The 16,300-nt window shown below is 35.7% G+C and overlaps 2 protein-coding genes across 2 annotated transcripts; both read left to right on the top strand.

Moving 5' to 3' along the window:
* The first annotated feature begins 1,912 nt into the window (after positions 1-1,912).
* LOC133740247 (acid phosphatase 1-like) lies at positions 1,913-4,057 on the top strand. Its single transcript, XM_062168182.1, has 3 exons — positions 1,913-2,367; positions 3,011-3,220; positions 3,755-4,057. Exons 1-3 carry the CDS (start codon positions 1,964-1,966, stop codon positions 3,930-3,932), a joined length of 792 nt encoding a protein of 263 aa, XP_062024166.1. The 5' UTR covers positions 1,913-1,963; the 3' UTR covers positions 3,933-4,057.
* An 8,014-nt stretch (positions 4,058-12,071) lies between these two features.
* LOC133725307 (profilin) lies at positions 12,072-14,228 on the top strand. The gene is made up of 3 exons (XM_062152515.1): positions 12,072-12,300; positions 12,723-12,860; positions 13,846-14,228. The coding sequence occupies exons 1-3, from the start codon at positions 12,178-12,180 to the stop codon at positions 13,978-13,980; spliced, it is 396 nt and encodes a 131-aa protein (XP_062008499.1). The 5' UTR covers positions 12,072-12,177; the 3' UTR covers positions 13,981-14,228.
* The last annotated feature ends 2,072 nt before the right edge of the window (positions 14,229-16,300 follow it).

The following is a 16,300-nucleotide window of genomic DNA, read 5'->3' as shown; positions in this document are numbered from 1 at the left end:
CAAGGCTTGAGGGCAGCCGCATTAGCCCCCTTTCAAACAAAAAAAAAAGGATTAATTTCAGTTTACCCCCCTGAGGTTTGGGGGTGTCATCATTTCACCCCCCAAACTCTCAATTTCACTTTTTTACCCCCTGAACTTTCCAATTTCAATCAGTCGTGTCCAATTTCTCCTATTCCGTCCAAATTGGACTTTAACTCTGACTTTTGAGGGGTAAAATGGTCATTTCAAGACAAAAAAATTAAAAAAATTTAAAAAAAAAAATTAGTTTTTTTTTTTCTGTTTTTTTGTTTTGTTTTTTATGTTTCTTCGTTTTTTTTTTTGTTTTTTTTTATTTTATTTTGTCTTCAACCTATACATCACAAGTTATAATAGGTTTATAAAAATAAAAAAATACTCTAGGTGGTTAAAAGTCACTCGCTGGTCTACGATATTTGTTATATATCTCCGATAAAGTGAAGAATTTTAGGATATATCCCCAATAAAGTGAAGAAATATCTGTAAAAAATAATTTTACACTTTATCTGTAAATAAATATCTGTATATCCCCAATAAAGTGAAGAAATATCTGTGTAAAATCATTTTTGGTCTACGATATTTGTGATATATCTCCAATAAAGTGAAGAATTTTAGGATATATCCCCAATAAAGTGAAGAAATATCTGTAAAAAATGATTTTACACTTTATCTGTAAATATCTGTATATCCCCAATAAAGTGAAGAAATATCTGTTTAAAATCATTTTTTACTGATATTTATTTACAGATAAAGTGTAAAATTATTTTTTATAGATATTTCTTCACTTTATTGGGGATATATCCTAAAATTCTTCACTTTATCAGAGATATATCACAAATATCGTAGACCAGCGAGTGTGTAAAATCATTTTTTACAGATATTTATTTACAGATAAAGTGTAAAATTATTTTTTACAGATATTTCTTCACTTTATTGGGGATATATCCTAAAATTCTTCACTTTATCGGAAATATATCACAAATATCGTAGACCAGCGAGCGGCTTTTAACCACCTAGAGTATTTTTTTTGTTTTTATAAACCTATTATAACTTGTGGTGTATAGGTTGAAGACAAAATAAATAAAATATAAAAACAAAAAACAAAAAAACAGAAAAAAAAAAAAAAAAAAAAAAACGAATTTTTTTTTTATTTTTTTATTTTTTTTTGTCTTGAAATGACCATTTTACCCCTTAAAAGTCAGAGTTAAAGTCCAATTTGGAAAAAATAGGAGAAATTGGACACGACTGATTGAAATTGGAAAGTTCAGGGGGTAAAAAAGTGAAATTGAGAGTTTGGGGGGTGAAATGATGACACCCCCAAACCTCAGGGGGGTAAACTGTAATTAATCCAAAAAAAAACACACACACTAATTGTGAAAGCGATGGCAATGGCAATGACAATAGCATATACCAAAACTAGCGGATCCCATCGTCGACCATCAAGTAGATCTGTATCCACTAAAGGATTAGATTTTCTGTTCAATTTAATTAAGATGCATAATTGGTGGTTGTGCATGCATGGTCGAGCACTTTTTGGTTAAAAATTGATTTTCAGTATTTTATTTCTATTGGGTAGGTAATTTTCCTTTGGAGTAACTGCGCGTTAGGTTTCATGTCTTCTTAGTATCATACTATTTGTATCTGTTTCTCATAATTTATCAAAACAAAACGAAAGGTCTTGATTTCTTTAAGATTCTTGAAAAAGATAAGCCGATTGTATAAAAATCAGTATAGCTGTTCTGAAAAAATGAGCAAAATGTGGAGAACCACCTTCAGCGATAATGACATGATTTCATATACAAAACCCCATATGGGACACCGAGGCCACATAGGGGCACCCAGGTAATTATACTCAACAGCTGCTTGGTGTAGTCACTGTACTGTTGCCTATAAGAATGATTCAAAGCCAGAATTTGATCATGAGAGGCAACAACCTTTCGTTCTCACAATGAAAGCATTGCCAGTACTACAACTCTTGTTTCTAGCCACACTTGTGGCCACAACCCAAGGTTCATTCGAACTTGACGTAGCCGACCAAATAATCCATCTCCTCCGGCCAAAATCCGGCGTCGGCGGCAGCCAAGTCGGCAACATTTCATGCCTGAGTTGGCGACTGGGAGTCGAGACCCACAACATCATTGACTGGACGACTATTCCAGCTGCTTGTGAAGGCTACGTCGGGCACTACATGCTCGGCGACCAGTACAAAAAAGACTCGGAAGTGGTTACTCATGAGGCCTATGTCTATGCTGAGGGGCTGAACCTCACCGACGATGGTAACAACTTGTGGGTATTTGACATCGATGAGACTACTCTCTCTAATCTGCCGTACTATGCCGAGCATGGATTCGGGTAAGTCCCAGCCTATTAATATTGTGCTTAAACTGTTGTTATATATATGAGATCTAGAGAATCACTTCAAACCTAAGACAATGGCGGGAGAAGAGGGACAAGTCTAGGTTACAAAATATGAGATCGAGATGTAAGAGCCATATGGTAGAGAGAAAACGAAGTTGGTAAGAAGTTAACTAGGGGCCCATCACTCAATTTTACACTAATTCATACTATTTTTAGATCTAAATCGTAAGTTCCAAAATTCTTGAGATGTTATGCAGAGATAATATTTGAAAACAAAAATTTATGTGATGAAAATTTTGAATTATGTGATCAATTGTGTACTGAGCTGGAAGAGAGAAGTGTGGACCGGGTGGTAGCACGTTATGACTAGTCAATGCCTTAATGGGGAAAGTTTAAAGAGTAGTCGATTGAAATGAGAGATTAAAAAGAGCAACGTACTATTGAGATATATTAGAAATAAAATACTACTGCAGATATTTATGACCGCACATCATCTTAATTTTGTATTTTTGTTGCGGGTAATACTTTTCAATTTTCATTCTGAAAGAATCAAGAGGAAAAAAAAAAAAAATTCACTCTTCTGAAATTCGTTTTAGCATGATAACATATAGTGGAGTTAAATCTTTGAAAATTTCAGGGTGGAGGTATATAATTCAACTGCATTCACTGCCTGGGTCTTGGAAGGCATAGCCCCAGCTTTGCCCGAGAGTCTAAAGCTGTACAAGAAGTTATTGGCTCTTGGAATCAAGGTTGCATTCATAACTGGAAGGGAAGAATCTCTGAGAAATGTCACAGAAACCAATCTGAAGAATGTTGGATACGATACCTGGGAAACGCTCATACTAAAGTAAGTACGTATTCTACTTTAAGTATATATTGTTGGCGGGTTGTTTATATATATATGTGCGCGCGTGCATAGATCTTATCCAGAGCAAAGCATCTAAAGTGCGCTTTTAGATTTTATGATCACTTTTCGGTCGCATATGCACATCTCGACCGTTCAGTTTTTAGGTACTAATGCATAGATCATCTCTGCAAAATTTCAGCCAAATTGATGGTCGTTAAGGCATTGATAACTGCCTTAAAGCTAGCACGGTTCAGGTTGGACAACCGAACGAACCGCTTAAACGAATGAACAAACCGAATCTGTCCAACCTGAACCGTACTAGCTTTAAGGCAGTTATCAATGCCTTAACGACCATCAATTTGGCTGAAATTTTGCAGAGATGATCTATGCATTAGTACTTAAAAACTAAACGGTCGAGATGTGGATATGCGACCGAAAAGTGACCCTAAAATTTAAAAGCACACTTTAATTTCAAAGCGAGACCAAATTGATTGTCGAAATATATCTAAGGAGTGACATTTTTTTTTTTTTCAGAGATTCATTTTATTCTGGTAGCACAGCAGTGGTGTATAAATCAGCTGAGAGAAAGAAGCTTGAAGAGAGTGGATATAGAATAATTGGAAACATTGGTGATCAATGGAGTGATCTAATGGGGACAAACATCGGCAATAGAACCTTCAAGTTGCCTGATCCAATGTATTACATTAGCTGAATAATTGTTTCCTTTTGCAAGAAGATTTCATGTTTTCAGTGAGTAAAATAGAAAATGCCACTGTACTTGTTTAAGCGGAAGAGAAAAGATTCATCCATGGAATAAAAGGAAACATCATTTTTCCAGTTCTGGGACCAATTGGTTCTAACATATGCATGTGGGAGTTGCACAACTTGCACGTATCAAGCAAGAAGGTAAAAGATATTCATCTTTAAGTCTATTTTCCTTTACGATCGTCATTGGGTTGGGCTGGGTCAGCCTTGCCCCAAAATGACGGGTTCGGGCTGGACGGGGCAGGGTTTTAACACAGTGGCGGATCTAGGATCTCAAAATGGGGTGGGCTACGTATTCATGTGTCTCTTTGGACGATGCCTAAATTTTTTTTTTTAGTACAATTATGCACAAGTGTGTGAATGCAGGAGCGGAGAGATAAGAAACTGAGAGTTCAAGTGTTCAACAATTGAATTTAGTCTGGAATTTATGCCTTTTTGGGAAGAAGAAGATGACGAAGAATGAGAGTTTGTGATGGACGGAGAGAATTGGAGAGCCAGAGAGGAGTTTGACTTCGATAATTTGGGAGTTCGAGTGGGCTTCGTCAAAACAACATACATACAAACAAAGAATATATATCATATATATAGGTTTTTTTTTTCAACCCAAAAGCCTAGGGAGGGCTTGAGTCCTCCCACCCCTATACCTAGATCCGCCACTGCTTTAACGTGTTTATGCAATTTTATGGTATGAGCCGGGCTTTTTCTGAAAAATCAAAGCCTAGGCCCAGTCCTAGGTCTAAGGTCTCGTAGACTTTTTCCGACCGAGTCGGGCTATTTAAATGGCCTTGGACTGGGCCTAAGTTTTTAATCATGTTTTATGAAAATTTTTACATTCTAATTTATAATGTTATTATATATGAATGTGGAAATGGGTTTTTCATTAATTTTAAGGGATCATTATATATGTGTGGTATGTTTTTCCACAATCGTGGTTAAAGATGTTAGTAAGGCTGTCAATGGGTCGTGTCGGGTCAAGATATTTGTCGTGTCGCAAGAGACAAACCCAAACCCAAACCCAATCAATTTAATAATTGTGTCAATAATTTAAACTCAAACCCAACCTATTAATTAAACGGGTTGCCCATTTCCAACCCGCTTAACCCATTTAATAAATAGGTCGTGTCGTGTTAAACAAAACGACCCATTTAAGGGTTAACAATGCGACCCATTTAACTAAAAAAAAGGCATAAATTGATTAAATTCACTAAAAACTCCACAATACGAAGAATATAAGTAATTATATATAATTCATAAATAATTAAATCCAATAATTATATAGCAAAATATTTCAAATTGTCTAATCCTATGATCAAATAATCCCAACGTCCAAACTTGCAAGAAGAAGTATAGCATAATCGGGTTATACGGGTTCAGTTCGTGTTGACGGGTTGACCCGTGGCCGACCCATTTATTAAATGGGTCATGGCAGGTTGACCCACGGCCGACCTGCTTTTTAAACGTGCGGGTTCAACCCGCTTTATTTCGTGCGGGTTTCGAGTCGTGTTATCGAGTCATGTCGGAATTGATAGCCCTAGATGTTAGGAATTAACTAATGGTTGAAAACATGTTGTCCAAATTTGAAAATAACTAGTATATATATGTACATATATAAACTATCACTAGGCTTTTCGGGTCGGGCGGGACTTATTCGGGCTTAAATGGGACGGGCTTTAGGCAGGGCCTGGGCATTGAACTCTCCGCTCTAGCCCTGCCTTAAGCGCATGCGGGTCGGGCCAAAACGAGCTTTTCTTCTGGTCGGGTTGGGTTGGGCTTTTCTTCGATGGGTCGGGCGGGCTTTTGCGTGCACCTAGGCCGGCGGGTCAAATAATGATACCTAATGTTTCGCAAAAGCGGATGGTTTGGTTATCATGGGTGGTCAACCCCTAATAATTCAATACTACAATAAAAAGATTAGATATAAAATCCTCTTAAGACATCCAACCCTAAGCAGTCTAAAAAAAGTGCACTAGAAGTCACCATTGGAATAGAAAACCTCCCAAAAATGAAGTGGGCTGAGTTCCCATTCCCATTTTTTTTTTTTGCCAATGGATGAGTTCCATTTTGATATGTTATAGTTGATATAATAGGGCATCGTCGACTAATAATATTTTTGACATAAAAGAAAGAAAAAAAAGAGTGATAGGGAGAACAAACCCCAAAATTAGAGTCGTTTTCTGCAAAACTGCTCATGTCCGGCAGCGGCCAGACGTTTGGGCCGGCCTTTGACCTCCTCGATGTTATGTGACTTATTGCCAGATGGGAGTTTTAATACTAGAGCTCGGAGGGTCTCGAAAGGGAGGGCTGCAGTCAAAGATTGATGGAATTGCTCGGTGTCGGGCTTCGATGCGAATTCTATGGCACTAGATCATCATCACAGCCTCTAGAATACTTGGTCTTCATCATTTCCTTTTGCATCGCTAGCTCTGATGGTTTCTATGGCGTCGGATGCTCAGGTGTTTCAACCCGGTTTTGGGTTTGGATATTCTGGTTTCCTGGGATCATAGCCTTTGGATGTTCGACGACATCTAAAGTTTGACGGCAATAGGAGACGTTGCTGGGCCTGAGGTTTGGGCCAATTCTATAAAGCTTTTGGCTTGGACTTTCTTTGTGGGTTCCCATTGGGCTACTAGATCTAATTAGTTAGTTTTTCCTTCTTTCTTTTAATTTCCTTTGTTTAGGGAACTCTATGTTAGACTGTTAGTAGCTTAGTATAGTTTTAATAATTTTCTAATTTTTTAGGGACCTATGCACTTTTATGTGTTTCTAGCAAATCTTCTGGAATAGTACCGAATGAGGATTCATATTATTTCGATGTATTTGATGTCTAATGAGTGGACCTAGTTCTATGTACCACTGTTGATATTTTCACATTTTCTTGTCTGTCTATAAATGACAGCAGAATGATATGTAATGGTCATTCTGTCTTGAGATGAATGATATTGTCACCCTTGGGTTTGATTAAAAAAAAAAAATAGGGGCTCGTCTATATTGTTCACTTCAAATTTGATTGTTCTTTTTTAAATTCTAAACATCTTGTATATATATATATATATTGAGCAACATTGTGTGTGTGTGTCTATATATATATATATATATATATATATATATATATATATATATATATATATATATAGGGAAAATCAAGATATATAGGACATCTTTACTTTAAGAATTTTTACTATTTTACACTATATATATATATATATATATATATATATATATATATATAGGGAAAATCAAGATATATAGGACATCTTTACTTTAAGAATTTTAACTATTTTACACTAGTATATGACATAACTCAATCATTTCAACTGTTGATCCTTTAGATTTCTATACAAGAATTGTATCTACAAAAAATAAACCAAATTCATAATCATTTGGTCACTCAAAATTGTGTAAACAAATGGAGTCTGTTAGATAAAATTAGTACGAACATTGTGCTAATCAAATGGTTAAAGATTTTTCGATTTGGCTAATATATTGTAGGATTCATATGTGTGTATGTAACAAGAGAATGATTAGAATCGATTATTAAACTACATACTAAAAATAAAAACATTCTCACATTTATATATATAGAGGGCCATTCTACTAAGGGATACTTTTTTTTTGTCTTTTATAGGGATAGGGCATTAGACTAACGTTTCGATCATATTTTGGCATCTCAACCATTTAGTTTTTAGGTCCTAATGTGTAGATCATTTCTGCAAATTTTCAGCCAAATCGGTAATCGTTAAGGTATCAAATTAGATTAAATCAATGGAGAACCAAATTTGTCAAACTTGAACTGTTCATACTTATAATCTTAAATCGCCATTTTGAATGCCTTAACGATAATCAATTTGGCTGAAAATTTGTAGAAGTGATCTACACATTAAGACCTAAAAATTGAATGGTTGTGATGCCAAAATATGATCGAAAAATTGGTCTAATGCTCTATCCCTAAAAAAGACCCAAAAAAAGGATCCCTCACTAGAAGGGCCCTATATATATATATGGAGCCGTTCAGAAGAGCACGTCCTCACAGATGCAAAAGTCAGGATGTCCCTCCTCAGGCCTCGATCAGGCGGCGATGGCGGCGCTGCGGTTGCCAGTTGTTGAGTAAACATTGCACACATTGATCGAAAATGTCACCCAACATAATTTCACTCATATTCATTTAGTGACAAGAGTTTTTATTATTTTGTGTTCGACCCATTCAAGACAGAATGTATCTCTTAATTACAATCCCTTGTTACAGGGAAACACCCTTTGATTCCATTTATAAAGAAACCAATTGATGGGATGTGTGTTTGTTTGTTTTTGCGGCTGCATCCGGATATTTGAATGGGTTGCCTACGTACCCTTGGAGAGAGATCAATCCACTCGTAGTTCAAGAGTTACAATGAGTGGATGACTCATTGGAGGGTTGTGATTTTTTTTGAATGAGAATAGTGTTTGGTGAATTTGGTTGATGTGAACCAGGGATTCGATTTTGTGTTTAGGACGCGGTTGCATCTAGATGAATTTGATTCTAGATTGCCTACATACCCTTTGCGGGATCAAACCACATGTAGTTCCGACATTTAGGATTTAAATGGGTAGATGACCCAGTTATAGTTTTGAATTTGTATTTGGGAGAAGGTTTAAAGCCCTTGAATTTGGTTTGGACTTTATTTGTGTAATTTGGGAATGAATTTGATTTTTCTGGTGTTGGGAGAATTTGACTGGAGTCAGTGATTCATTTGGGACTCGCCAAATTTGACTGCTAAAGTCAGGATTCTGTTTGGAGTTGCGGTTGGATCTAGTGGGTCGCTAAACTGCCTACATACCCTGTGAAGGGATCAAACCATTGTAGTTCATTGAGTTTGAATTTTTGATTTTGTATCGAGTAATCAACAAATCTTTTTTGTCTATCCGTCAATCGAACATTTTGGGTGGAGTCTTCAACAATCTGATTTGGGCACCTATCATGCGAGCTTTGCAATTTACCCCTGAGACTTCAAATGGTCCTTGCACTGCTTTATTTTTGCTTTGAGACTTTTCGAAGCATCTATATATATATATATATATATATATATATATATATATATATATATATATATATATGCATGCATGCTCTGTGTAACATACTTGATAGTGCCTCAAACTCTATGATTAATCCTTAGTGCACATTGATCATAAGTGTGATAAGGAGTATGTGAAAAGGTGAAAATATTGGGATAGATTTAATCTAGAGGAGGGATGAATATACTTAGTTAGAAAAACAAGGATTCGGCTCCTCTAAAGTGAGCAATTAATGAAGTTAGTGAATTTCATAAAATCTCCAACCTCCATATAATCTAATGGCTCTCAAACATATCCACGTCAATTAACAAAATTTTAGAAATTTCTTTTCCACAGTAATGTTAATTCTATGTATATTTTTTTCTTTTTTTTTCTTTATTCTCTGCTTCTAAGAACCCAGTCTTCCATGGATCTCTCAGAAAAGCAAAGTTGTGGAGATTCATGTGATATATGCATGAGTGCTTCAGTCCTTCATACTCCACATAGACAAGATTATTGAGGTTCATGAACAATTGGGGTTTAATCCAACGAATTTATAAACCACAAGCTAGAAAAAATTTTGGAATCGACGCATACACATAACCAGTTGGAAACCCATCATCTCCAGTAATCAATATAGGATTTAAATTACAAAGCCCAGAAATTAATGGCAGAGGAAACAACAAAATCTCTTTGGAATTATTAATTTGATATATAGTGAAGAAACAATTAAAGGTTTGCTATTCGGAGCCGAAAACAATCCTAAGAAAATTAACATCAAGTTTAAACTTATGAATTCAGATATGAAAATTCGCTTGATCCTAGTTTCATGAAGATAGGCAACATTTATTTATTATTTTCTTTTTCTTTTTCTTTCTGTTGATAGAGAAAAACATGACTTATTTAAATAAATAAATAATCCAAACAGTTAGTATTTCTTAATGTGGATATGTTTGAGCCATTAGATTAAATGGAGGTTGGAGATTTTATGAAATTCACTAACTTCATGACTTGCTCACTTTAACGGAGCCGGATCCGAAAAACAATCACTTCATAAATTCGAGTTACTAAGGATTGCAAACAGCCTATCAATCCTATAAACTAGAAAACTTAATCTTGTAATTAACCTAAATTCTTTCTTACCCAAACACACAACAATCATCATAAAATAAAGAATGTACATGAACACAGCGTATTGTATTGTTGGCACAATAAAAGTTTCACAATGAGGTAAATAATTTTCTCTTTAAGAGTATAAAAATTTGGGCATTTCCATGAGTGTAATGTTATGCCCAAAAGCAAATAATTAAAGAATTTTTTTGAACAACGGGGTGTCAATCTATTAAATAAGTAGAAAGAAACATACAATACATAGTAACTTACTCATAAAAGGCTCGTCAAAATTGAGTTACTGCTTAGAGACCTAGAAACTCTAGAAACCTAAATAAAGACGCATTAGACAACGATGTAAACCAAGTAAAACCAAGTAACCTTGACCTAGAAATTAAACTGCAATCCTCCCCCTCTATATATATAGTCATTTTAAGAGATTTTTTGCGGGAATCATTTTTTGATCGCATATTAGCAGTTTGACATTTCATTTATTAGGTCTCTATAAGAGATCATTTCTGCAAATTTGCATACTTATAATTCAATTTTTATTAGTTCATATTGCTTTGATGAAAATGGGTCCAATTCACTTTTTTTTTCTTTTTGAATAATTCACTCTTTTTCTTTCTTTCAAGCCTCAACATGGGTGAACATGCACATGGTATTTCGGACCACACAATATTTTTGTTTTTTTTTTCGAAACATAAAAAGCTTTGGGTAGAGGACTAAAGGGTAAGGAGTCCCCATAGGGGGTGTTTGTTTTACAAGACTGTCATACCCCTCCTTATTTTCTATAATTGTCCTGGACTCCTACAACCTGGGCTATGCTATACTAAGCCATGATTCATGTTTGTTGCTGCGTGGGACAAAGGTTGTTGTACTGCCTTGTTTTATCAGAGAAACTCATCAAAGCTCCAACCTTCAATTCTAAGTACAGAGAAAACGGCTCCATATTACCTACTAGACCTGTGGAAATGTAACAATCAAACAATACAATACAAATCCATCTATAAACTCTTCTTAAAATGAAAAATCCCAAGAACCAATAACATTCATTCCACACTAAATTGCTGAAAGTTACAGCACACAGAACATAGCTTGTAAAGTTCGAACTTTTGGCATTGTCAATTGAGATTCCAATGCTTAGTAATGCCATTATAACCAAATGTGTCAAATTGGGTCAAGTTCTATTTATTTAAGAACAACATTTTGAAACCGAAGAGGAAAACTTTTCTCTGTTTTCAAAGTTCACTCAGCAACCCAAACACCTTACATGGCAATGCCCAGCTTATCATACTCATTTATCAACACAGAAAATGCATCATACCCAATTTGAATCTCACAATCTCTGTACTCCTCCAAAGTCCTCTAGAAAATTTCATCCCTCAAGAGCATGTTAACCACTGTCGAATGACACATCGATGCAAAGCTTCAATCTTTGGGTGACCCAGATGAAGAGATTTTAAGAGATTTTTTGCGGGAATCATTTTTTAATCGCATATCAGCAGTTTGACATTTCATTTATTAGGTATCTATAAGAGATCATTTCTGCAAATTTGCATACTTATTATTCAATACATTTTTATTAGTTCATATTGCTTTGATGAAAATGGGTCCAATTCACCTTTTTTTTTTTCTTTTTTTTTTTTGAATAATTCACTCTTTTTCTTTCTCTCAAGTCTCAACATTTTTTTATCAAAAAAAAAAAAAAGTCTCAACATTTACATGACATTTCGGACCACACCAAATTTTTTTTTTTTCGAAGCATAAAAAGCTTTCGGCAAAGGACTAAAGGGGTAAAGGAGTCCCCATAGTGTACAGTAGGCGGACGTGACGGGCAGTCACGTTGAAAGATCACGGACGCCACACCTACGCGTTTACATACTGGTCCATGGGGCCCACCACCAAATCCGAGGGCTTAACCATTTGCGTATATATATATAGTCCATTCTCTTTCGAACCAGCAAAGTAAGCGAGGCTCCGACAGTAGAAGAAGAGAAAACTAGATTTGCACAAATCAAAGCTAAATCGACGGTCGAGATTCAATCGGAAAAATGTCGTGGCAGGCTTACGTCGACGATCACTTGATGTGCGACATCGACGGCCACCATCTCGCCTCCGCGGCCATCGTCGGTCACGACGGTAGTGTCTGGGCTCAGAGCTCCAACTTCCCTAAGGTCCCTCCCTCACCTTTTGTTCTGCGATCGTTTCGTTTCGTTTGCTTCGTTGTTTCAATCCTTCTATTAGATCTGTGCAAATTGATGAACACTTGTGCCTAGATTTTGCTACGATTGATTTTTTCCAAGTGATTCAAGAGCATGGTTTGTGATTGATATGGATCTGTTCTCTGCATGTAGTAATTTTTGAGTTTGAGTTTGAGTTTCGGCCTCGTTGCTTAGAAATGCTTACTGTAATTTTGAGGCAATGCTAGTAATGCATGATAGGAATTCAGATGAAGAAAGTGTGGGGTTTTCCTTAGAAGTATATATGTTTTATATAAGAAAAGAAGAAATGTGTTATTTTCGTAATGTTAATTGAAGTTGTGGTGGTGACTGGTGAGTGATTGAGTGTGAGGTTGATTATCTTATCCTGCGTGTAGTTTAAGCCTGAAGAGATTACAGCGATTATGAAAGATTTTAATGAGCCTGGGTCTCTTGCACCAACTGGTCTGCACCTTGCTGGCACAAAGTACATGGTTATTCAAGGGGAGGGCGGAGCTGTTATTCGTGGGAAGAAGGTTAGTTTGTTTTACAGTGGTTCTTCACTACATAATTGATTGATGGTATTGTTATTGTTATTTTTATTCCTTTTGTCGTGACTGGGCTATAGGCTTAGTTGCAAACCTAAATAGAGTTTTAGTTTTTGAGAAAATCTCCTAAAATTGTTGATCGGGATTGCACTTCAGTCCATACTTAACCCCAAGACTGAATAAAAAGAAAATTCTGACAAAAAGGCTAAGCTTCATTTTACTAGTGGAGCTCGACTCGGTTGAAGTCCTAATTTTAAGAGGCTTTACATAAAATGCGGAAACTTTGATTCAATTTTCATAAGGTCTTCTCAAGTCATTATCAGTAAACAGGGCACATGGATTGCGTATAAAAGTATGCAATGAAGACTTAAGGAACTGCTCATACCTGTAAAGGAATTGCTCACAATCTGAAAACACATGGACGTGCACCCCATGCAATTAGTGGTCCTGGTTGTTTCACCTTTTTGATATTTCATAAGTTTTAATTATCAATTTCATCTGTTGAAGTTTCTGCATGTTGTTGCACCTTCTAATTTGCTGTTTATTATAGGGCTTTAGATAATGGTATGCCCTTGAAGGACTAATAATAGACCTTCAAGAGCCTAATGTGGACTACCCTAAATATTCCTCTTTTCAGGTTTTAGTTTTTCTGTTGGGTCATGAGTCCCTTTGATAGTAGTCTGACATGCACCTTAAGGTACACAAACACTTGCATGGAAATTGAATAAAGTTGCATAGAAAACCCTCCCAACGACTGGATGTCCCTCATGAATTATGAGGTCCATTATTTTGGGAATGGAGCTATGTACAACTGCCTAACTTAATTTGTACCAAACTCTTTCTCATTTGCTCTTCTGATGTCCTGACCATGCAAGGGGGCTTTGGTTTAAATTTTAGTGCTGAATTAGATATTTATGAGGAATTGCATCATTCAGTGTGCAGTTAAGTTTAATTTGAGTTGATTATTCTGCAGGGATCCGGAGGTGTTACTGTGAAGAAAACTGCCCAGGCTTTGATTTTTGGTATATATGAAGAGCCTTTGACACCAGGACAGTGTAATATGATTGTGGAGAGGTTGGGAGATTACCTGATTGATCAGGGCCTGTAGGAGCTCATCTCTCACCTTATGGTTTTCATATTTTGAATTTTTCTTTTTGGGTTCCTGGTGTGGCCTTGAACTTGCATTGGTGATGTTGCTTAAAATAACCGTGTGCACACACAGAAAAAGAGTCATGGTGTTTAGGATATGATTTATTGACCTGATATCCTTGTTTTCATGATTTGTGTTTGCTTGCTTAAGATTTGAACCTTGGATTTCATTTATATGATAAAGAGAAATGATCTTGCATTTGTTTATCTGATGGCAATGATCTCTTATGGAGATCTATGGTAATTGCAAACAAGTAAAACGGAAAAGCAGGTTTGTTCTTCATGGTAAGTTATGACTTATGACCGTATCCAAGATACCACTGACCTGGTGGACGATACCTCTCGAATGTTGTCTCATGTTAAAAATGGCATGACAAGGGTTTGCGGGTGAGTCTGTCTTTTGGAGTCATTAAGTAAGCTCTGCCTGATTCCAGAACTGCTCGCCCGAGTTTAATAACTCATGCCACAGTTTGTTCTCTGGTGATTTCCTGTTTATGGCCAAAGAAAAAGCACAATGTTTCTTGTGGGGGGTCGAAATTGACATTTTCTTTTTTACAAACTGAGTAATTTTTTAACGGACACGTGCATAAATGAGTTGTGATTTGTGAAAAAGAGTGGTGTCAATCCTTTTTTAACACGATATGGATGTACACGAGAAATTCCGAATATTGATGTCTTCTGAAGCAACTTTTGTTACTTCTCTACATAGAAAGCGTGTGAGGAAACACTTATTTAGTCCTCATGGTCGGCATTATACATCAACATCCTCAAAAAAGATGACATTGATGTGTTGTTGAAGGTTAAGAAGTGTGGATAAGGATACATAATTGCTGGTAGGTCTATGGCTGGAAGGTTAGCTTGCCCAAGGAGTCCCATCTGTTTATCGACTCGCATTATCAACTCAAAGTGGCATTGCTGGCCTCAAATTGGTCCTATCCCACTAATAGTAGGTGTGAGTTACGTGCTCTAAAGTAGAGATCGCCTAATGTGGTCCAATTAATCATCTGTTGCAAGCATGTTCCGTGAACCAAATCAATCCATTATCCTCGTAGTAATTATCGTACAAGATAATCTCTCTCTCTCTCTCTCTATATATATATATATATATATTTCAATCAGAAATTTTTATTGCTTAATAAATTAACGAGGGTACAAATATGGGAATAATTACGTAATTTTTCATTTCTATTGTAGTGTTTGGTAAGTCATAAGAATGAAATATGGAATTATAATTTTCAATAACGCCATTTTACTAATTAAAGTACATCAATTTATAAGGAATATTGGTGGGGAATATAAATTTTTAGAGGGATAATTAATGTAATTTTGCCTTTGACAGTGGGAAATGGAAATAGAATACCACCCATGACTAGGTAATTCTATTCAGGCTTTATGAGGGAGTCAATTTCCAGTCATTTTGACTAGCCACTTTAGAAATATGTCTGTATCAATGCTCTCTATTATAGCTAGTTTTGAATTTATATTATTTTTTAAATTATAACGCTCAAATTTTAACCCATGAGAGTCATGATACATCCTCACGGTCAACGGTCAAGAAGCACCACTCCACCCTCTTCGAGACCGTGTCCAAAAACAACGGTCCACATGTAAGGGTAGTTCACCATTCGGTTGACAACTATAAAACCGAGAATTGAACGCATATTCCCTGAGAAAAAGTCATAGCAATGATACAACATTAACAAGAAAACCCCTAAACCCTAACTTAAAAGAGTAACAGCTTACTTGACCTAATCATAACCCTATATCATCTTTTTTTGCTTTCAGTGTTTCTAGGGTATTGTTGGAATTTAATTTACTCTAAAAAACAAGCAAGTTAGGGATGTGTATTAATAAAAAAAAAAGGGTGTGTATATATAATTTCTCATATGTAAATTGAAGGACCACATTAAAATTATGTTGAATCGAGAGTGCTATGTCTTGAAATATGTTCAATAATTATTTGAGATTTTAGAAAGAATGTGTATTAATTTAATTGACCGCACTTAATGAAAAATGAAATTATGAAATCAATAAAGTAAGAAAAGCTTCTAAAAATATGTATTAATTTGACTGACCGTTTTAATAGTGTAAATTTTTTTTTTCATTCCTTTTCAAATGTTTAAGGATACTTGAGACTAATTGAGATAATTTTTATACTAATATTTAGTAATCAATACTAATTAAGATCTTTAAAAATTGAACAAAGTGTTTATTTAGAAAAAGGCTCCCTTTTTTCAGGAGTGAAACCGAAACCTTCTAGGTTTTGTGTAGCAGTGCGG

This window comes from Rosa rugosa, chromosome 1 (assembly GCF_958449725.1).
Source record: "Rosa rugosa chromosome 1, drRosRugo1.1, whole genome shotgun sequence".
Classification (NCBI taxonomy): Eukaryota; Viridiplantae; Streptophyta; class Magnoliopsida; order Rosales; family Rosaceae; genus Rosa; species Rosa rugosa.
Note: the sequence above shows the minus strand (reverse complement) of the source record. Positions and strands in the feature narration are given on the sequence as shown.